We start from the raw sequence: 22,783 nt of genomic DNA on the forward strand, positions 1-22,783 counted from the left end.
CATTAGGTGGCAGCACTCACCTGAGACTCAAGCTGACTTGACTTCTCTTTTTATTTGCTGTTGTTGAGCATAGGCTTGTGTTGCGTTCATGTACATCTTGTAAACTCGCATTTTCTACGAAATAAGTCATAAATAAATACGGGTTTTCGTGAGCTTACAAGCAGATTCAGTGGATTGTCTATAAATGCAATAACAACTAAATATATGATATGATAAAAAGTCAGCATACATACTTTTTCATCACATCTTTTTGACCATTTAAGGATTAAAATCCTATATTACCGATTGACCCTGAATGCAGCGCTCACATGCTATCAACTGCTATCAACACATTGCATTGGATTGCATGAAGCTGCTAGCTGCTAGCATTCCCACAACATGGGAAAGTGAAATGACAGCGTGATGGTTACAAGTACAAAGGACTAAATACAAGTTGTGTTGTTATTTGTTTAAGAGAAAGCTGCCAAAATGGTGAAGGAGCAGTTCAGAGAGACAGATGTGGCCAAGAAGATGTGAGTATAGGAGCTCTGCTAGCTGGCTAACTAGTTAGCTTGCTGGTTAGCCACTGTCAAATGTGAATATAATATTGTTGTTTTTATACTTTATTAACATTAAAGAGGATACAGTGGCAACACCAAACAGCCCAAATGATTCAGTGGTGTTAACATTAAGTACTTATTCTGATACTAACACAGTAGCACTGCTAACTTGCACACTTGTTGACAAAATGTGTCACAACCTGGAAAGAAAGCAGACATTAACCCTTGTGATTTTTGTTGCTCTACTCTTTTGTACTTGTTTTACAGAAGCCACATCTGCTTTGGGATGAAATCTGCTGAGCAGATGCGTCAGCAGGCTCACATCCAGGTGGTCAGTAAGAACCTGTACAGCCAAGACACCAAACACACTCCACTGGCCTATGGGGTGTTGGATCATCGTATGGTATGACATGCAAACTCTTTTTACTCTTATTTGCAGTTATGCAACACATGCAAAATGTTGTCACCCATTTCACATATAACCTCATTTAGTGCATCCTCATTACTTAGTCCTTGTTGCCCCTGGTGGCACATAGGGCAAGGACTAATAAGGATCTCCACTCATCTCTGTTGTTTGCTTTCTTCTCAATGCTGTTCCAGCTGTATCCTCTCGTCTTCATCTCTCCTTATTTCATGTCATCAGATGGTTTCCTTAAAGGGACTATTTGTAACTTTCAGAAATGCTTCTTAACAGCGACACCTGTGGCCGTGAAATCAACGAAAGTCAGCGTCGGGCTCGCGCTTGCTCGCTCTAAATATACCTGAACGAGCATCGCTCAAAACAGTGAGGCGACACACGTCAGCTAAAAGCACAATATCACTCTATATTTCAGCTGCTTGGCAGTAATGTTAGCTGACCAGACGAAGGTCTCTCCATGAACATGATTTAGATCTGGTCCTAGTGTTGGCTTTTCCTGCCTAAGTGCAGGCTGAGGCAGCGGGGCTCTGCAGCGTGTCTCCCTGCTCTCTCCGCCCGCAGCCGGAGAGAGCAGAGGAGACACCGGCACCCGGTCGGTAACGAGAGGGTAACGTAACTCTCTGAAGAGCTCCGTCACTTCACAAGACACGGGAAAGCTCTGTTGGTCTGGAGGAACTGCAGCATTTATTTCTGCACAAACGTCCCCTGTGCATTCACTAGATATTCTCAGAGCTAAACTAACTCTTCTGCAGTGTGGAGTGAGCGCGCGTTCACGTCTAGAGGTGGAGCGAGACAGCGAGGACGCGCGCGCATTCTGAGTGAAGGAGAGCAGGCAGCGGAGACGAGGCTCCAGCCACACGCGAGCGCGCATATGCGAACGCCCATGTGTGGCGACCCGCTACATTTATACGCTTAAAAAGTTACAAATAGTCCCTTTAATACATGTCCAAGCCATCTCCATCTCCATTTCCATCTTCTTCTTATCAATATTGTTTCCATGTCCAAGCACCCTGTCGTTTTGTGTAGTTCATGGTTTGTAATCTTCCTAGGCTAGAATATCCTCATGATCTTTCTGAGGCGGGTATTGTGAAAGCTGGAAAGCTTGCCTCTGTCTCTTTTCTCTTTTTCTCATCCTCATACTACAGGCTTATCCCTCTGCTCTCATGTCTCCCTGCAGGGCACCAGTGAGAAAGACAGACCATGTTTGACATGTGGGAAGAATCTGGCAGATTGCTTGGGACATTACGGCTACTTGGATCTGGAGCTGCCATGTTTTCATGTTGGCTATTTCAAAGCCACCATAGGAATCTTACAGGCAAGTTTAAGTAGTAGTAGTTCATTAACAAAGACCACGTTAATAATGATGTGGGTTTAGAATGGTTTATTGCATATTGAAGACGGAGGGGAGCAATGATGATGTAGGAGGGATGGGTTAGCAAGGAGGATGGGGATCTAGAGCGATGATGGACCAGTGTCAGGCTGGAGGCGGAGGGACCCAGGGGAGTCGAGACTCTGAGTGGGGAAGTTGTCTCTTTGCCAGTTTTGATTTTTTTTACAAAGCCCCCAATGGTTCCTGTAATCAAATGAGAGAGAAAGAAGAGGTTTGGGGGGAAGGGATGTGAAAATTTCGTCAAGGGGATGTGAACAGATCAGGTGTGCTTAAATTCTTTTGCTGCAGAAAGGGGGATGTGTATGATGCGTGGTCTTTGTTCATAAATTTAGTTATAAAACTTCATTAATAGGCGTTGGGGACTCACACATTGTGGAAGACAATATCAGATGGTTAGCATAATCAATAGGTAGACCAAAATTCAGTCAGAAGGCCTACACACTGGCTCCACACCGCAAATAACAATTATTTTCATTTTCGATTAATCTGTTGGTTATTTTCTTGATTAATCGATTAGTTGTTTGGTCTATGAAATGTCAGAAAATGGTGAAAAATGTCGATCAGTGTTTCCCAAAGTCCCAAAGTTTTATCCACAACTCAGTTTACTGTCAGAGGAGTAATGAAACCAGTAAATATTCACATTTAAGAAGCTGGAATCAGAATTTTAACTTAAAAAAAATAATACCCAAACCGATTAATTGATTAGTGAAATAGTTGGCGATTAATATAATAGTTGACAACTAATTGATCAATCAATTAAGTGTTGGAGCTCTAAATACTACTAAAGTTCAATTGAACAAGATACTTCCATCTGGAATGCAGCAAGCAGAAATATACTTTTCCTATAGGTGTCACTAGAGTTTCAAAATTGAAAAAGATTATATTGTTTTTGACAAGTGTGTGTGTATGCTTATATCTCAAACAAGTAAATATGTTTATAAATCATCAATAAGATCATGTAGTTGAAGCGTTTACTATAGTTTTACCCCACTTTTGTATATGGTTAATTCCTGAAATTGTAGTAGTATCTTAAATCAATGCAGCCATATTTTCACCCTTGATAATTTAAGCATTTGTGTGAGACAATGTTTCACCTTCCTCATTGTGATGTGGTATTTTGTCATGTCTCCAGATGATTTGCAAGACATGCTCAAGCATAATGCTGACGAAAGAAGAGAAACTGCAGTTCATGGACTTCTTGAAAAGGCCCAACCTGCCCTATCTCCAGAAACGAGGGTTGAAGAAGAAGATCTCTGATAAATGCCGCAAAAGGACAATCTGTCTGAACTGTGCTGCTTACAATGGTGAAAAGAGACCTTTTCATTTTTTATATTTACTTTTTAACACAGACTTTTTTGTGCGATCCTTCCAGATATAAATGAATCATGTCTCTCTTTCACTCTTCAGGATCAGTGAAAAAGTGCGGCCTGCTTAAGATCATCCATGAGAAGTATAAAACAACCAAGAAGGTGGTGGACGTTTTTGTGTCTGAGTTCCTGCAGTCCTTTGATACGGCTATTGAGCACAACAAAGTGGTGGAACCTCTGCTGACCAGAGCACAGGTGAACTTTATACACTGTTTCACACCGTGCAGTTGGTATCATTAAACGAACAGTGTGTAAAAATTAGGGGGATCTCTTGGCATAAATGTAATATAATATTCATAAGCATGTTTTCTTTAGTGTATGATCACCTAAAACTAAGAATCATTGTGTTTTCGTTACCTTAGAATGAGCCGTTTATAACTACATATGGAGCGGTTCCTCTTCACGGAGACGGCCGCCTAGTTTCTACAATAGTGTTAGTACAGTAGTGGTCAGATTCTTAGTTAAGGTTAAGGTTACTTTATTGTCTCCCATGGGAGAAAATTGTCTTGGAGAAAGTGAAATTGCTGCATTTTCTGTGAAGAGCTACAGAAAATCTTACTTATTTATTGTTGGATGACATATTTCCTCATAGAAATTAGGAAAACTTGCTAATTTTTAACGCCTAAAACTGATTAATAGAGAAGTTTGCCATATTTTATTAAATTAATGAGGGTTTTTATAGAATATAATAGGTATATTCCTCAAACTATGGTCTGGAAATAAGTATTACATAAGTATCATTATCAGACTTGGCCCTAGGTAAAAGCCCTGTACAACCCTGTATTTTGCACTTTCCTCTCTAGGAAAACCTGAACCCTCTGGTGGCGCTGAACATGTTCAAGAGGATTCCTCAGGAAGACATTCCCCTGCTGCTGATGAACCCCGAGGCAGGGAAACCTGCGGACCTCATTCTCACCCGCCTCCTGGTGCCTCCTCTCTGCATACGACCCTCTGTGGTCAGCGACCTGAAGTCGGGCACCAACGAGGACGACCTCACCATGAAGCTCACAGAGATAATCTTCCTCAACGATGTCATCAAAAAGGTTGGTATCTATGGCTGTGGTTTGTCTTTTCAATGCCTTTTTGGTGATTGGATGTGCCAGATTGGAACTCCGCTATGTCTGCATATGTGTGTCCAGAGTTGACACCTCAATGCGTCCTGCCTGATCAGATATATTTCGTGGTCAAAGGAGCAGCTGTAAAACTGTGCATAAACACATTTCATTTCCTATAAATTCTTCCCATGTAAGTCCCCTGTTATCTTTGCTATTAACTCTTCCTCCCTGCACTATTAGTAGACTTGTTTTATTGAAGAATAGCCGCTAACAAAGCTCCACTGATTCAGTGATAAACTTGTTTAATTTCCTATAAATTCTTCACAATAAAAGACCCACGTTATGTTTTGCTGCTTACTCTTCCTCCCTGCAGTATTAGTAGACTTGTTTTATTGAAGAATAGCTGCTAACAAAGCTATGCTTATTCATTAATCAAACACATTTAATTTCCTATAAATCCTTCACAATAAAAGTCCCCTGTCATCCTTGCTGCTTACTCTTCCTCCCTGCAGTATTAGTAGACTTGTTTTATTGAAGAATAGCCACTAACTAAGCTTCGCTAATTCAGTGATAAACACATTTTATCTTCAAAATTAAAGTCCCCTGTTATTTTGTTATTTAAAAGCTGTTATTATGAAGCAGCAAAATCAAGAAATGTTGTGTTTTCATCAGCATTAACTAAACTCAGACAGCGTGTCTCAGCTGTGCTACAGCCCCAGTTTTCCTCCTTTCTTCCCTTTGCCCCTGCTCGGGTGAGGAACTCCCGTGTGGGGGAAGATGAGACCTACGTTTGATAAATTGTCTGGATTGTGCCCGCATGCTGTCCACGCCTCACTGAGATCCAAATTCAATGCGAGCCAGGCCACCTCGACATGTGGTCTGGCTGATCGGATCCCAGCGTGCAGACTTGACGGTTAATGCGTCCCGGCATGATCAGATGACAAAAGTCGCATTGAAAAGTAACCCTGGCCTATCATTGACGTTGGCACTTACCAATTATTCAGTACAGGGAATCTACAGGGACTTACAAGACTTTGGCGTCTACTTTGAAGACCGTAAACCTCAAACTAAGATTGATCTAATTTAAAAATATAATGAGCTGTGGTGGGCAAGTGGCCATAAGCTACTGATATCGGCCTTTAGCAAAGGAAAACACACCATTATTTCAGATTCCAGCAGCCTCGGACCACAATATATAAGCCAGAGGGAAAACTCTGGGTCTAATATTGTCCTAAAATGAGGAAGTCTCTCTCCATCACCATCATACCTGCCTATTTAGAGTTTCTAAACTGGCCTGTTTGACAAATTGAAACCAAACCAAACGCTGCTCAGGGTTGTTATGGTATGATTGTTGAGGACTTCATCTGAAAGTTAATTATCAGCCTACAAAATGTCTTAAATACAGTTATCAGATGTCTTAGTTTCCATGGAGACGGCTCACATGAACAAACTTCTTTTATCATTTAGCATCGTATGACGGGGGCGAAGACCCAGATGATCATGGAGGACTGGGACTTCCTCCAGCTGCAGTGTGCTCTTTACATCAACAGCGAGCTTTCTGGCATCCCCCTCAACATGGCACCTAAGAAATGGACCAGAGGCTTTGTGCAGAGACTCAAGGGGAAGCAAGGTATAGTGTATATTAAAACCTGTGATATCTAATTTTTACCAATATTTAAATGTTTTATTTTATTTTTGTGTAATTTGGACACAGATTCATAACTGTGAGAGTTGTGACATTATCTGATTTAACTGCCTAAGACACATTTTACAGTAATTTGTCACTTGGCAGGTATTCATTTTGTACTCAAAACAACGTGCACATTTTAAGTACAGACTGACTGATTTATTTACCGTAAAAAAATCAGGTCGATTCAGAGGAAACCTCTCAGGAAAAAGAGTGGACTTCTCTGGCAGAACTGTCATTTCTCCCGACCCAAACCTGAGGATCGACGAGGTGGCCGTCCCCGTGCACGTGGCCAAAATCCTGACATACCCGGAGAGGGTAAGCCTCACTATAAACTACCACTTCTCCGTCAGAACTAAAGCTATCTAAAGGTGATGCTATATGTTATAGGTGATCAAAGCCAATCTGGAGATGTTGAGGAAACTGGTCCGCAATGGTCCCGAGGTTCATCCCGGAGCCAACTTTATCCAGAATCGTCACACACAGATGAAGAGGTGAGGCTGGCTGCTTCTTATGCAAATTAAAAAACCAGTGCTTCCCCGATGTGGTTCACCACCAAAAACATGTATCATTTTATTCTGTCAGGTTTTTAAAATATGGAAACCGTGAGAAGATAGCTCAGGAGCTGAGGTTTGGTGATGTGGTGGAAAGGCACCTGATAGACGGCGACATCGTCCTCTTCAATCGACAACCCTCCCTGCACAAACTCAGCATCATGGCCCACATCGTAAGCTGAACCTCTATAAAAGCCGTAGTAAAAAAATGACTTTATGTATTTGTGATTTCTTCCAAGCAAGAATGTTGAATTGTGTTAATGTTGAAATGTTAAAGATTGTAACTGAAGCATCACAAAAATGTCTTTGCCATAGCTTTCTTTTTCTGGTACGTACGGAGCCCCCCCTAAACCCCTTGTAGAAAATTTTATTAACTTGCTCCCTCAAGTTAGTAACTCGAGGGAGCGAGTTACTTCATAGTGCACTTCCTCCAATCATTCCTGACAGTCAAGTCATTGACTTCGGTAAAGTTGGAAAGATATTTACAGATTAAAACTTGCTGGATCAATAACTCATAACCGAAATGTTGTTAAAACACAAACAACGGCTCTTTCTAACCATAGTAAAGTAGACAACGAGCTACAACCTCATTTTAATCAAAACAAGCCATCCTCCTAGCTAGACACATAACATTGGTCTCTATGCACAGCCGGCTGTGAGACGAGTGGTACCAAAATTACTTCACACATCAATGGTCTCCTCATAGTTGTACTATAACACTTAGTTTGGAAAAATATGCTTTTACATAATTTTGGTGAATTTTTAATGGGATAAATATTCAATAACTTCACTTTTATAAAGTGTAGTGCCACCAAAATGTCTTAATTAGTTTAATAAATATAATCAGGAAGAAGCTATTAATGTGTGAAGTGATTTTGGTGGTACTACACTGCATAATACTGAAGTTATTGAGCATTTTTCCCCTTTGTAGACGGTCCCTGACCACTCGTCTCACAGCTCGGAGGATGGCTCATTTTGATTAAAATGAGATTGTAGCTTGTTTTCTACCTTACTATGGTTAGAAAGAGACGTTGTTTGTGTTTAAACAACGTTGTGGTTATGAGTTATTGATCCAGGAAGTTTGAATCTGTAAATATCTTTCCAACTTTACCGAAGGACATCATCTAGGGGGGCTGCGTACATCAGCAATATGTGGACTGTCAGGAATGATTGGAGGAAGTGCACTATGAAGTAACTCAAGGGAACGAGTTAATACAATTTTCTCCAAAGGGTCTAAGGGGGCTCCGTAGGTACGCAATCCTGTTTTCTTTTGTTGGTTCACAGCTCATTGTTACTCTTAATGAAACCTTAATGAAAAGCAATTTCCTGGCACAGTGCAGAGCTCAAAAGCCTTGGCTTTTATCTGTTGAACAAGGGAATGTGTGGAAAAAGAAAAAGTTTTTAAAGGCGCAAATCAAAATAGAATTTGTATGCACTTTTATGCTCTCACAATAACTGTAATTATCTACTGAACAAAAATGATTATCTGTTGTACACCAACATCAGGCACAGATGCTTCCTTAGTATTTTGGATGCCTTACGGTCACAATAAACATAGTAAGAGAAAAGCAAAATCAAAACGAGTACTGCAAAAGTCAAGAATCATAAACATAAAATAGAAATTTACAATAAATATGAAAAATATATATAAAAAAAATGTTAAATACCGTATGTCTGTTTTTAAAATGAAAAGATCTGTACAGTGTTTAAAACAAGTGGACGGATTATACAGATGTTCACAGTATTAATAATATGAGCAATGTGGGGTTACTCATGTAGTAGGCTTTGTTTAGTTGCGTCTTTATGTATGACACTGGTTTTTGCTGTTCCCAAACTCACAGGCCAGAGTCAAACCTCACAGGACGTTTCGGTTCAACGAGTGCGTGTGCACCCCGTACAACGCCGACTTTGACGGTGATGAAATGAACCTTCATCTACCTCAGACCGAAGAAGCCAAAGCTGAAGCCCTCATCCTGATGGGGGTCTGTATCATCACAACACCTGTGGTCCATTCAGAACACACACACACACACCTATCAGTGTTGACGTTCAGCAATGAAAAGATGTCTCTGGGAAACGGTATATTCTTCTTAGGAAATTGACTGCACTTTGACACAAATTATCTTTTCTTCCAGACAAAAGCGAATCTCGTCACTCCAAGAAACGGCGAACCTCTGATTGCTGCTATTCAGGACTTTCTGACAGGTCAGTGCAGTGACATGCGACAGTCAATCACAGTGGTCTGGTTTATATGATGTGACGCTCCCGGTGCTTCCAGTGACAGGCGGAGAATAGCTTATCATTGATAATGGTGATGGTATAAGAAAATGTTCATTAAGTTTTCTTTTCTTCAAATGTTTTATTAATCCATAGGTATTGCGTAACCATTTTCTACCTGATGGGGAAGCACTTTCACCATATACGCTGTATTTAATCTCCATTAGTTTTTCACAATTGCTAACAAACGTTTACCTATACTTAATATACTTTTCTAAACACAGCAACACACCTACATCACACAATTAGTCAAATAGTTAATTTTCTGCTCAAAACCACATTTTGTTTATTAAATACCAACTCTACATTTCAACATGGAAACGCCTGGCATGCATTAGGGATGGGCAATAAGGCCAAAATCTTCTATCATGGTATATGTCATTTTAAATCACAGCAACGATACAGTAATTGTTCTGTAAATTCAAATAAGAAATGGTTTAAAATAACCATACAATACTTCATCACATTTGATTATTTTCTTTCTTTTATTTCGAACTTCCATACAAACAAAAAAATGCTTCACATGAGACAACACTTAAAAAAAACTTTAAACAAAAGACCTAAACTTTCAAAATGGAAGCTTTAAAGGGACTCTATGTAAGAATCAGAAATTGATTTTTAACAGCGACACCTGTGGCTGTTTAGTCAACGAAAGTCACCGTCCTGTTGCTCGTGCTCCCGCAAAGAACAGACTAGAGCAAATCCTGCAGGATAAGTCATCTTTCAGTTTCAAAATGCTGACAAAACACTGTCAAAATAAACTACAGTGAGCAAATGTCTGGCAATCACGTAACCAGAGTTCTTCCTCATCTTGGGTTGGTTGGTTGGGAGGCCTCCTCCTGCTCTGCATTTACAGCTTCACTCCCCTCCTCCATGTTGTCCCAAATCACGTTACCTTACGAGGCAGCTGGATTCGCAAGATCACGCGAGAATTGCTACTGCGGTGGAAACAGTATTGACAAATCTCTACCAGTGGACACATTTCTACCATCACACTCTATATACCGTCATATCGTCCAACTCTAGCATTCCTTATCAACCTCAGGCAGTCTATTTTACACAACTTACAGTTAATCAGCTATTTCTAAACAGTTCAATGATATGCTCATTCAAACATGCTTATCAGCTGTTTTAATATTATGTTTGAGCTGCTGTTGTTGCAGAAGAAGAAGCTATATACTATATTTAAGGTTTTGAACATTAGGTTTCTTAATTTCTGGCTGTCTGCAAGCCTTTGTAAATAAGACGAGAAAGATCCATAATTTTGGTATTGGTTAAGCTACGCTTATATTTAAAGAAAATTTTAGAAACTTGTTAATTGACACATGTGTCAATTAACAAGTTGAAACATGAAACAGCAACAGACAGATGTTGTGCTAATTGTGTTCAGAGTTTTGAAAATGTCACTGCGGGTTTGCTGCACGTCATCCCCTCTCTCTCCCTTTCCTGTCTTCATCTGCACTATCTAATAAAGGCAAAAAGAGCCAAAGAAAAAAAAAAAATCTAAAGAAAATGTCAGTACAGATTGTACAAACGGATGTTAGCGATTGTAAAAAAACTAACCTTATAGCTTATTTCTACCTCTAAGGGGCCTACCTCTTGACGCTGAAGGACACCTTCTTTGAAAGATCAAAAGCCTGTCAGATAGTGGCATCAATCCTTGTGGACAAAGATGAAAAAATCCGGATCTCTCTCCCCCGCCCAGCTGTCATGAAGGTACTGCACTCTGCTGAACTTGTTACATAACTCTGTTTCCGGCCTGGCTCTAATAAGTTGCTGTTTGTCCATCAGCCCATGGCTCTGTGGACGGGCAAACAGATCTTCAGCCTCATTCTGAAGCCGAGCAAGGACTGTCCAGTCAAGGCGAACCTGCGGACCAAGGGCAAACAGTACTGTGGGAAGGGAGAGGACCTCTGTCATAACGACTCATGTGAGTTTCTTCAGTAAAAACTTTATCAAACAACTTTCTTATTGACGTGACTGGGATGTAATGTTTCTACATGTTTTCCTAATTTGTTATGTCTCATAGTGACAGTTGCCAGAGTTTTCAGACATCTCTACTCATCTCCTGCCGCATTCATTATTATTATTATTATTTATATTTATACAATTTATGATGCTGTTAGATTGCTTCTCGATCGCTCCGTTAATACAGGTGCACGCAGGAAACAGTTTACAGTAAACAGTGAACAGTTTATGGCTGCAGTGAAATTGTTGTTTTTGAAAGGCTAATTGTCAACAAATATGGACTGAAGCAGAATATTTTGTGAGATATAAACATGTTGTGATTTCTGGAAATTATTACATTTATCTTTTTTGAATACATTTTTCACTTTTGGACTGAGGCAATTACAGAGATGGGAATTAACGCAGCGTTATCTGATTGATTGATTGAGACACCAGAGGTCTAGAGAAACCAGAGTACAACAGCGAAAACAAAAAAAAGAGAAGAAAAAAACATAACAACATCCTAGTTGTCTCTTTTCATACTCACATTACAATAGATGCACATCCCGGGATAACATCAATAACAATCGCACATCTTTCTGATTATGTTTTAGGAAGAGACACAAAAAGCCGGGGGATATGATTCAAAACAACAAAACAAATATTTTTAATATGAAAAATGAATGCAAAATCACACCTAAAATGAAATGTTCAATGCACTGAACTGTTTCCTAAAACCAATGCATTACATTAAACAAAATTCTTCACATGTGTGAAATCAAATCTTAATTGTTAGTTTTTGATCAGTTTTCATGGAAAAACATCAATTTGAACAACATAATTTCATGAAATGCAAACACAATATGTTCCTCTAATCTCAATGGTTCCGGTGGAAGTCGATGCATAATCGTATTGAATTAACGGCCATCCCTAGGAGACCGTAAATTATAAGGATAGTATGTAATTTTCTTCATGCCTAAGGGGGCCAACCTACTCTTTCATTAGTGGAACCATTGAATTTAATGAAATTACAGCTTGTAGTGATCACGTCTACCTGGGTCAAATTGATTTTTATCTAATTGACATATGTATATTTAATACATTAATATAAAGTAATGAAACGGACAGATTTGCTATTAACTGGCTTGCTGACAATTCTTCTGCCTTTTCCCCGAGGCATGAGACATTGCTGACTTAAACGTAAAGTTAGTCTAACGTAGTTTTAAAATGTTTTTCCATATGTCGTCATGTATGAAAAGACCCAAAATGCACACTGTAAGCGGACTACTTGAAGCAAAACGATTTTTTCCCAAAGCTTTTTGATCCATAGAAGCGGTTGATCACTGATGACTTGATCACTCTAAGCGGTTTCCTCTGTATACTTCAAATCCTTTTTTCTCTTTTGTCAAAATTCCCTCAAAGGTTAATTCTCTCAAACTGAAAGTCTTTCAGCCTCCCCCGACCCTCTCAAAGAGCACCAGGTGTCTCCAGGCGAGCACCACACTGTGTTTTATTCACCTTGTTCGCGCTTCTATTCTGGGACCTAATGACGTCAATGCTTGTCACATTCTCTTGTCACATTTTCAGTCGTGGTGATCCACAACAGCGAGCTGATGTGTGGAGCATTAGACAAGGGCACCTTGGGGTCCGGCTCCAAGAACAACATCTTCTACATCCTGCTGAGAGACTGGGGACAGCTGGAGGCCGCTAATGCCATGTCCCGCCTGGCAAGACTCGCTCCGGTGTTTCTCTGTAGGTGGTCTCCAGGATTATAACTATTTATATTGGTTTATTTAACAGTGTTCTAAAAAAAATTGTCAATCGCTATTAGGTCATTTAAAATCATTTGTCAACAATAAACAATTCTGCAAAATGGATAATCTATACAGATATTGATTGCAACTTGATTTGCTTTACCACCCCAACTTTCAGCCAACCGCGGCTTTTCTATTGGCATTGGTGACGTGACACCTGGCCAGGGTCTGCTGAAGGCCAAACAGGACCTGCTGGATGACGGCTACACAAAGTGTGACGAATACATCGAAGCTCTGCACACGGGCAAGTTGCAGCAGCAGCCAGGCTGCACGGCAGAGGAGACTCTGGAGGTAAGGCGTGATTATATATGTGAATTCACATACGTCATCTGCAGCCATTTACCCAGCGAGGTGCACACCGCGGCCCATTTAAGATCTTTCATATAATACTCTTATTTGCAACTGACACCTTCTCACCCCGTGGCGCGTACTGAATATTCACAAGAGGGGTGACTCAGCAGTGGTGTGGCAGACTTCCTGAACCGGTAATTGATCTTGAAAGTGAATTAGATGTGAATTAAAGTTGGTGAGCTTTACAATTTCCTTTCAGCGGAAGCTGAGCAGAGATGGCTGAAAATAGAAATGGGCGCTGGGTACGTAATGTAATCGGTGTGTGCCCGATTAACATCGATTGCCGAGGTGATCCAGAACAGCTTGTGTAGCCAAGGGTTACGTTGCAAAAAATCACTCTCATAATAAACTTCATGTTTGGAAAGAAAAATGCCCTTGAAATCCTCATGCTCTGTCAAGTCTGCCAAAAAAGCAAAGAGAATTTCATCTTCCTATATTTCAGATATTTTTGAATGCTGTATTTCACCTGATCACAGTGCAAGAAAAAACATTGACACTGATGCTTTCATAAGAAGCAGCATATTGAAAAGACTTTGCAGAAAGGAAATTCGAATCAACATGGATTCAAACATTTATAGAATTGTAGCATCTGTTTCAAAAAGGCTACGAACTTGCTTGACAACACAGTTTTTGTCGGTGTGCTTTTTTTTTTTTTTTGCTTTGGCATAATAAATGTTTTTCGCGTCCTCCACCAAAGTTTTTTTTTTTGTGTCTTTCTCAATAGGCTCTGATATTGAGAGAGCTGTCTGTCATCAGAGACCGAGCCGGCAGCGCCTGCCTCAGGGAGCTTGACAAGAGCAACAGCCCTCTGATCATGGCTCTTTGCGGCTCCAAAGGTAAACTCACTGGAAAGGAAACATGACAAATAAATATATTTGTTTGGCTCCATGTATTTTTGATTATAAAATGTTTTTGTGAACGATGAGTCAATAGAATGAAACTGAATGAAAACCACAGCGGGAGCTCCAAAGATTATCATTTGACACTGATTGTCCTCTTAACTTGTTAAGATGTTATTATGATAATAACCTCCATCCAAATCTCCACAGACCTTTTTCAGTTATCAGTAGGAGCCGGAACATTAATTAATTTTTTTCAAAAGATGACTGAGGCCTTTATGTAGAATACAAAGTACTCGGTTGCAATGAAAGATTTAGCTCTCTACATGCTGCTGACGGAAAATAATGTTGCAAAGAGCTCAGCATGAGGGGAAAACATGTTTCTATTGTTGGCCAGACAGTGTGACCTTCGCTATAGTCTACTGATATTCACAACCAGTTAAGAGCCTTGAATCTCTAGCACTTTATAGACGTGATAAAAACAAAGAAACAGTGCGAGACAGTAACAGATAAAGAAAAGAAGCCAAAATTTAAATAAAAAATGTGACCATCTGCAGTATAGCCACTCTGTAGTTTTACAGTTTATCGTTTGTTTACTTACTTCGAGGGAGTCAGCAGCTCATACATTTTTTTTCTGAGCTGTCCTTGTAGAAAGAGGACCTTGTTTAATTCAAACTGCGGTGGTGAACATTAGCATTGTCCTTTTTTACCCCAAAGAAACAGATTGTCTTCTAACTTATAAACAGATATGTGTGGGGAATACATAAATTCCAAGTGAATCGGTTTAAACCAGGGCTGTCAATCGATTAAGATAGTTAATCGCGATAAATCGCATTGTAATTGCGCATTTTTTATCTGTTCAAAATGTGTCTTAAAGGAAGATTTGTCAAGTATTTAATACTCTTATCAACATGGGAGTGGGCAAATATGTTTACTTTATGCAAATGTATGTAAATATTTATTATCAGAAATCAATTAACATAAAACAATGACAAATATTGTTCAGAAACCCTCACATGTACTGCATTTAGGATAAAAAATATGCTCAAATCATAACATGGCAAACTCAAGCCTAACAGGCAACCACTGTGCTGACTTGACTATGACTTGCACCAAGCATGTGATTATCATAAAGTGGGCATGTCTGTAAAAGGGAGACTCGTGGGTACCCAGAGAACCCATTTTCATTCACATATCTTGAGGTCAGAGGTCAACGGACCTTTTGGAAAATGGCCATGTCAGTTTTTCCTCTCCAAAATTTAGCGCAAGTTTGGAGCGTTATTTAGTTTCCTTCGCGACAATCTAGTATGACATGGTTGGTACCGATGGAGCCCTCTACAACCTCGATAGTGTTAATGCGTTAAAGAAATTAGTGGCGTTAAAATGAATTTGCATTAACGTGGTATCGCGTTAACTTGGACAGCCCTAGTTTAAACCCATTTGTGTTTAAAAAATAAAAATATTTTTCAGTAAATTATGAAATTTCTAAAACAACAAATACCATTGACTTGGCTCTTCTGCTCAAATAGATGCTAAATTAGGAAATCTCATTATCATTCATTTCTTGTTTGTCTACTGTGTCTCCTCTGTACACACATACAGGGTCTTTCATTAATATCTCTCAGATGATTGCCTGTGTGGGCCAGCAGGCCATAAGTGGCTCTCGAGTACCTGATGGTTTCGAGAATCGCTCCCTGCCTCACTTTGAAAAGCACTCAAAAGTAAGATCCAATTTATTTATTTTAATTATTGTGCCATCTTTACCTCAAAGGGGATCATACACATTGTATTCTGAATTAGTTTGTTGTGATATAGAATGGTTGATTTTTTTCTTTTTTCTATAAGTGGCTTTGTTAATTCATATTTTCAATAGTTTCTAATTATGTTACCCCAGCCTCTTATTGGCTAATTCAAAAAGCATCAACACATTCACATTGTCTTTTATACGTCTGTAAAAAAAAAAATATATAAGTGATTTTATATATAAAATGGAAACTGTAAAACATCAATAACAACTCTTGGCACGTTTCTAGACCAGAGGCCTGCTTAATGGCTTGAAAATTGTTTTTCTACAGCTGCCTGCTGCTAAAGGCTTTGTGGCCGACAGCTTCTATTCTGGCCTGACACCCACAGAGTTCTTCTTCCATACCATGGCTGGCCGAGAGGGTCTGGTGGACACTGCTGTGAAAACTGCAGAGACTGGATATATGCAGGTAACGCCTGAGGATTTCCCCCCCCCCCCACGGTTCACTCCTGTTGCCATGCTGATGTAACATAGCTGAATGAAAGTGGGGTCGGGGTTGTGTCAGAGACTTTTTCAAATAGACATTATACATTATGTGATGGCAGGGTTTAATCTTTTGAATGGTATGCTGGGAAATTTCTGAAAACAGAAAGCATTTTTGTCTTAAGAGCTTCAGGATCACCACTTCATGCGGCTGTAATCAATATTTTATTTTTAAAATAACAATATGAAAGGGGACGCTCATAGACTAGATTCACATTACAGGGTTTCATGCTCACTTCCGATTTTTAGCCCAGATCCGATCTTTCTGCCTAGACCGTTCACATTCATGTTTGAAGTGACCCATATCTGAGATCAGTGTGAACGGATCTCTGCCTTGAAACGCCTCACGTGCAACCAATAACGTCACAGACACGGCGTATTGTTCCGAAAATACACACTGAAGTTGTTGGGAGTCCAGTGACTGCCAGACTCCTTTAACATATTGCTCAATTTAACAAATCTGGGTTCTCACTTACACAAATGTTACTCCTAAATCATAACGTATGACTTTGTATAAACTCCTAAAGAAAGACTTTTCATTTCAGCTGATAACTTTAACAGCTCTAATGTGAACTAAGTTAAATAAACTAAAGTACGATGTGTAACGTCACTGTTTGACATCCTGAAACACTGCCAGTCGAGCACGTCCACACACTTTTTTTTTTTAATAAAATGTGTTTAATTAAATCAGACATCTGTTTTGTGAAACATGACGAATTTATCAGAAGAACTGAGTGAATTGTGAAAAGTCTGTTTGATAAGTTAATTTACATTTTAAGTGACTAACCAGGCAATTCAAGTCTACAGCTGTTTCCTACTGTCGGAGGAAAACCTCTGTTGACATTACTATTAAATTTAACAAAGCCAAGAGTTAATTAAGTTGCACCTCAGATGTATTTTCACATACATGCCTGATCCGTCAGTATACGTTCAGGTCAGATAAGATGCTTTTTTTTTTTCTCATTTATCTGTCACATATGTCACCATGATATGTTTTGTTATCCTGCCTGTGCTTGGACAGAGGCGTCTGGTGAAGTCCCTGGAAGATTTGTGCTCGCAGTACGACCTGACGGTACGCAGCTCCACCGGCGACATCATCCAGTTTATTTACGGCGGCGATGGTCTGGATCCAGCTGACATGGAGGGGAAGGATGAGCCGCTGGAGTTTAAGAGAGTCTTAGACAACATTCGGGTGAGTGGACAGTTTGTGGATCTGCTGGGCTTAGTATATTATTTCTTTTTTGCCTGCTGTTTTTTTTTTTTTTTTTTTTCCCTCACTCTTAGACACATTCACACAGATGCGTCCCTGCCTTATTACACACACTCCTACGCATTCACCAACACCTGTGCATACCAATAGAATAGTTAATTTATCTCATCCCACTCTAACATCCCACTCTAATAATTGTCTTTCATTTTTTGTTTTGTTCAGTCTCATATGTCCGTATCTTATGGGTCGTGTTTACTGTGTTTACGAGAAGAGTCCATATGAACGCCACCCTCATGTGCTATTTACGACCTCGTAAGTGGAAAGCTTCTGAAAGCTCCGAGTTCACGAGTTGTGACGTGTTTGTTGACGTTGTCAGAAATGGCGGAGGCCGTGGAAGTTAATTTTTCGGTGCATAATAAGTGAATATATTGTAATTTTAGTATAATATTGTATAATATGTCTGAGGAAAATGTTGATATTTCCAACAGCCTCATCTTTTTCCTCTGTCATTCTGGCTTCTAGACATCGTCAATAACGTTAATATTGCCATTGCTTAGCAACGGCGTTCTCGCGACTTAACGCCAAGCATATCGTGTACACGACTTCTCATGTTATAAACAGGAGCTCACGATTTTCATTTGAAGGCGCCATTAACTTTCATGGACAATGAATGTGCACTACACATTACTTAGCGTTTGGTATGCGAATGTTTAGTCTGTTGTGTGTCAGTAAAAAAAACAACCTGTAGCGATGGCTTCTTGTGACCAGAAGGTCATCAGATCACTTCCTGGAGGGGTTTTGTTTCAGAGGAAAAAAAACATATAGCCTTCATTGATGCAGGTGCAGCACTAGCCTGGATAAATAAAGCTTAAAAAAATCAATCTGCCCAGCTGTTGTTTAGGCTGGAAGACGAGCAGGAAATGATAGGAAAAAAGAAAATAGTGATCCAGTTGCTGGAGCAGAATGAGCTGAATTTATTGCCATTTACTATATCTTTATCTGAATTTTCTACTCTCAAATATTGTCTTAAGTGTTGACTGGGCAAGTTCAAAACGGACACAAAAAAGGACAAAATACAGATGTGTCATCATCCCTGTACAACATTTATTGAGAAAGCCAAGCTTCTCTGTCTTCATAGCATTGTTTCAGTGAGTGTAGCCTAAGGGAAGTCTTTTAAATGTGTGTAACATGATTATATACCGGTGCTCTGGGAGAACAAACAGTGTCAATATCTCCCGCTGCGAGAAGCCTACTGCCAGCCAGAGAGAGGCAGCTCATTAGCAGAAAAGCTCCTCGTGTGAAAACACACGGGAGCTAAAATTAGAGCATATTCACATTTTTACCGAAATATCTTTCAGCATTTCAGCACTCCAGGCAACTAAATGAAATCGCAGGAAGCTTAGATTGATTTTCTCTGCGGGAAAGGGGTCCACTTGGCTGAGCAATTTGATTGGTAGTTTAGAAATTGATTTTCTGGTCAACAGGAGAATCACCTCCAGGTCTTGTCTCATGTTTACTTGATACACTGGGCATCGTTGACATCATTATCTTTGTTGTTGCCTTTTAAATGTGAAGGGTAATGTTATCGCTCGGAGCAAACTGGCAACGTCAATTGACAATCCACTAAAAGCGCTTGTCTTTGCCCCCTGAGAGGCTCAGATTGTTATTATAAGTGTCTGACAACATCATGGAAAGGACACTGCAGAGAAATTAATTGTTTTTTTTCTGACCTTTCTCTTGATCCGGTCTGTTTGTGTGTCATTGTGTGTCTCACTCTGAGAAGTCTCGTGTCGCATCTACATTGTCGAAATCATCTAAATATTCAGCCCATGACATTGAAAATCTTTTAAGATAAGACTAAGCTACACTTTCTGTAACTTCAACAAACTCATTGTTCCGTGGCACTCCTCTCTCTTATCTCACTCGCGTCGTCTTCCGGCAACAAGTCACATGATACAATAACAAAGCGAAAGGTAAGAAAGTAGGGTCCTTTCCATAATGTTGTCAGACACTTATAATAACAATCTGAGCTAGTCAGTGGTAAAAAACAAGCACTTTTAGTGAATTGACGGTGCTGGGTTGCCCCAAGCGATTACATCACAGCTCGTTTAGCGGCTGCATCACTCTCCCTCAATACTGGACTAACTTTAAAAATTGTTGTCCATATTATTAGGGATGCACGATTTTGAAAAAGGGTATAATTGCGATTATTTTGACTGATATTGCTATTGCGATTTAATTTGCAATATTAGAAGGAATGGTAATTTTATTTATTATTCTCATTTTCATTAAAAAAAATAAAAATGATTATGTTGTGATTTTACGGGGATCTGTACCAAACAAATATGTTTTTTCTCAAGTCTGTAGAGTATGATGTAAAGGCCAGGACATCTCTGCAGCAACACAATATTTGATTTAAAATTTCACCTTAAACAACCTCAAACAAATATTGCGCCTCCTGTGATTTGAAAAGTGCAGTTGGCCTTTGTTACGCCCCACCCTTGGGCAGCCCTATTGGGGCGAACAACACTTAAACACTGACCCAAACCAACCACAAAAGACACCTTTAAAACTCTCAAAATCCATAGGATTTATTAACAAAGACATATAAAAAGTCATAAACTGAGAGGCAGCAGAACCAGCAGTCCCCACACCAGAAGCCTCTCTCTTCTGCTGCTGGCACTGGAGCTTTTAAACACCTCCTTCCCTGAGCAAATGCAGCACACCTGGGCACCTCGTTGAGCAGTGCAGCACACCTGGGCAGAGCTACTAGAGAGGGAAAAGAGACAGCAGCACAGAAAACATATACAGCCATAACAGCCATGTTGCAATTTTGATAAAATTTCAATTAATTGTGCAGCCTTACCCATTTTTCACCTAGACACAAAAACATGGGAAAATAATGTTCAGGTTGAAAAATACCAAAGTTATCCTTTAAGGCGTTACTACTTCTATCACTCCCAAATTAACTGAGAAATAATGAAATACTGGGATTGATGGTAGACAACAACAAACACTAAGTTAGTAATGTTCTCTAATGCTGTTTAAGATTTGTTTACATCAGTAATATTTGTGAACAGTGCAGTAAAACCACCTATACGTTCAACTATGATCAGTTATAAAACATAGAAAGCTGTTTTTTTTATTATCAAAACAACCTCTTCAGTTATATTTTTGAATTGAACACAAATTTAAACGTTCATAATTGTAAGAATTTGTCTTTTTCTAACTGTAATGAACAACAGATACTGTAGGCGTTTCTGTATTTTCTTATTACAGTGTTTAGCAGTCTGCCATCAGTGTAAAACGCCACTGAGTGTTTACCGCAGTGAGATAATTGATAGTGTGTTTGCAAGAGAAGATTGATCCCAGAGATGGTGAGCTCTGCAGGAAAACCATCTGCTGCATGTTAATTTGTTATTGGTTATTTCATTTATATGGCACGTGTCATACACAATGGCAATTCAGGGTGTTTTACAAATGACATAAAAGGAATAATAAACGAGTTATCAATCATAGTAAAAGAGCAACTGTTATTATTATGTGTGTTTGTTTCCGTCTGTCCTCCGTCTGTCTAACCTTTTATCGGTTTATAGTAAGGCAGTTACCATCTATCAAGAGGTTTGATGACATGATATATGGTACAAGGAAATGTAGTGATTTATATGTTTTAAAAGCGCTAGCCAGTAAATGGAGCTCTCCGAATGCATATAATGAGATGAAGGTTTCTGTTCCAGTCGATAGGTGATTTTCCTTTTTTGTTGAGGTCGGAGTAGTTTCTGATGCAATGAGAATAAGCTATCAGGAGCTGTTAACCCTGCAGTGAGGGAGCTATCAGAAGCTGTTTGAGTGCTTCTGCTGTGTTTGATCCCGATGACCTCCGTTTGATGCTCTCTGTTCCCCCCCCAGGCGATCTACGCGTGTCCAGACGAGCCTGCGCTCAGTCAAAACGAGGTGGTCCTCACTGCTGATGCCATCATGAAGAGAACTGACTTCTTGTGCTGCAAAGACGACTTCTTGGAGGTAACCTCATCGCAGCACAGTGCTGTCTATCAAGTTATATTTTTTCTTTAATATATTTGTTTTTTTTGGTAAGAAAAAGCACTTTGTTAGGGATCGCTCTAAACTTCTGAATTTTGTTCCCTTTTATTTTCATTGTGGAAATGCAGGTAGTTGTAGAGACAGTGTGCCTAAATGGTTCACCTGTTCACAGTGTGTAGCGTAGCTGATCAGTAGAAAAGCAATTACACAAAACTGGAAAGCACTCCTAAGAGCTCAACACTGACTTATTTACTCTCTCCATAACTCATGCAATTACCTCAGTCAAGGTTGAACAGTCTCTTAAGTGTTTTATTCAGTAATCATTCCAAGTGAGTTCACTAGTTCAATAGAAAATGCATTGAATGTTCAAGAAAGGCCTTCTGTACCTAAACAGAATTTCTGGATCTCCACCAAAAATTCTTTCTCAAGTCTTTCTTTCGCCCCCTGCCTAATGTTACCTGGTATCTCTGTGAAGGTTATTTAGAGGTCCCACTTAAAGGGACTGTTTGTAACTTTTTAAGCCTATAAATGTAGCGGGTCGCCACACATGCGCGTTCGCATATGCGCGCTCGCGTGTGGCCGGAGCCTCGTCTCTGCTGCCTGCTTACCTTCACTCAGACAGAGCGCGCGTTCTCGCGTACTCGCCCCACCTCTACTAGACGTGAACGCGCGCTCACTCCACGCTGCAGAAGAGTTAGTTTAGCTCTGAGAATATCTAGTGAATGTAGAGTGGACGTTTGTGCAGAAATAAATGCTGCAGCTCCTCCAGACCAACAGAGGTTTTCCGTGTCTTGTGAAGTGACGGGGCTCCTCCACGTGTTACGTTGTCGTCTCGTTACCGACCGGGTGCCGGTGTCTCCCTGCGGCTGCCGGCTGCGGTCGGGAGGCGATAACGTAACTCGTTGAGTAGCCCCGCTGCCTGAGCCTGCGCTGAGGCAGGAAAAGCCAACACTAGGATCAGCAGTGATTCATAGAGAGACCTTTGTCTGGTCAGCTAACATTACTGC

At 39.9% G+C, this 22,783-nt stretch overlaps 1 protein-coding gene across 2 annotated transcripts in view; it reads left to right on the plus strand.

Annotated features, from left to right (window-relative positions):
* Positions 1-315: 315 nt before the first annotated feature.
* The window catches only part of polr3a (polymerase (RNA) III (DNA directed) polypeptide A), a 29,736-nt gene continuing 7,268 nt past the window's right edge, over positions 316-22,783 (plus strand). For both annotated transcript variants that reach the window (XM_037755356.1, XM_037755357.1), the window contains exons 1-21: positions 316-512; positions 807-942; positions 2,135-2,272; positions 3,480-3,651; positions 3,755-3,909; positions 4,518-4,757; positions 6,237-6,399; positions 6,638-6,774; positions 6,847-6,950; positions 7,042-7,183; positions 8,852-8,992; positions 9,146-9,215; positions 10,876-11,003; positions 11,079-11,217; positions 12,822-12,986; positions 13,167-13,339; positions 14,124-14,235; positions 15,841-15,959; positions 16,314-16,451; positions 17,547-17,717; positions 21,645-21,758. In XM_037755356.1, the coding sequence (XP_037611284.1) occupies positions 469-512; positions 807-942; positions 2,135-2,272; positions 3,480-3,651; positions 3,755-3,909; positions 4,518-4,757; positions 6,237-6,399; positions 6,638-6,774; positions 6,847-6,950; positions 7,042-7,183; positions 8,852-8,992; positions 9,146-9,215; positions 10,876-11,003; positions 11,079-11,217; positions 12,822-12,986; positions 13,167-13,339; positions 14,124-14,235; positions 15,841-15,959; positions 16,314-16,451; positions 17,547-17,717; positions 21,645-21,758 (2,901 nt within the window). In that variant the 5' untranslated portion in view covers positions 316-468. The remainder of the gene's footprint in view (positions 513-806; positions 943-2,134; positions 2,273-3,479; positions 3,652-3,754; positions 3,910-4,517; positions 4,758-6,236; positions 6,400-6,637; positions 6,775-6,846; positions 6,951-7,041; positions 7,184-8,851; positions 8,993-9,145; positions 9,216-10,875; positions 11,004-11,078; positions 11,218-12,821; positions 12,987-13,166; positions 13,340-14,123; positions 14,236-15,840; positions 15,960-16,313; positions 16,452-17,546; positions 17,718-21,644; positions 21,759-22,783) is intronic.

The sequence above is a fragment of the Sebastes umbrosus genome, chromosome 20 (genome assembly GCF_015220745.1).
Source record: "Sebastes umbrosus isolate fSebUmb1 chromosome 20, fSebUmb1.pri, whole genome shotgun sequence".
NCBI lineage: Eukaryota > Metazoa > Chordata > Actinopteri > Perciformes > Sebastidae > Sebastes > Sebastes umbrosus.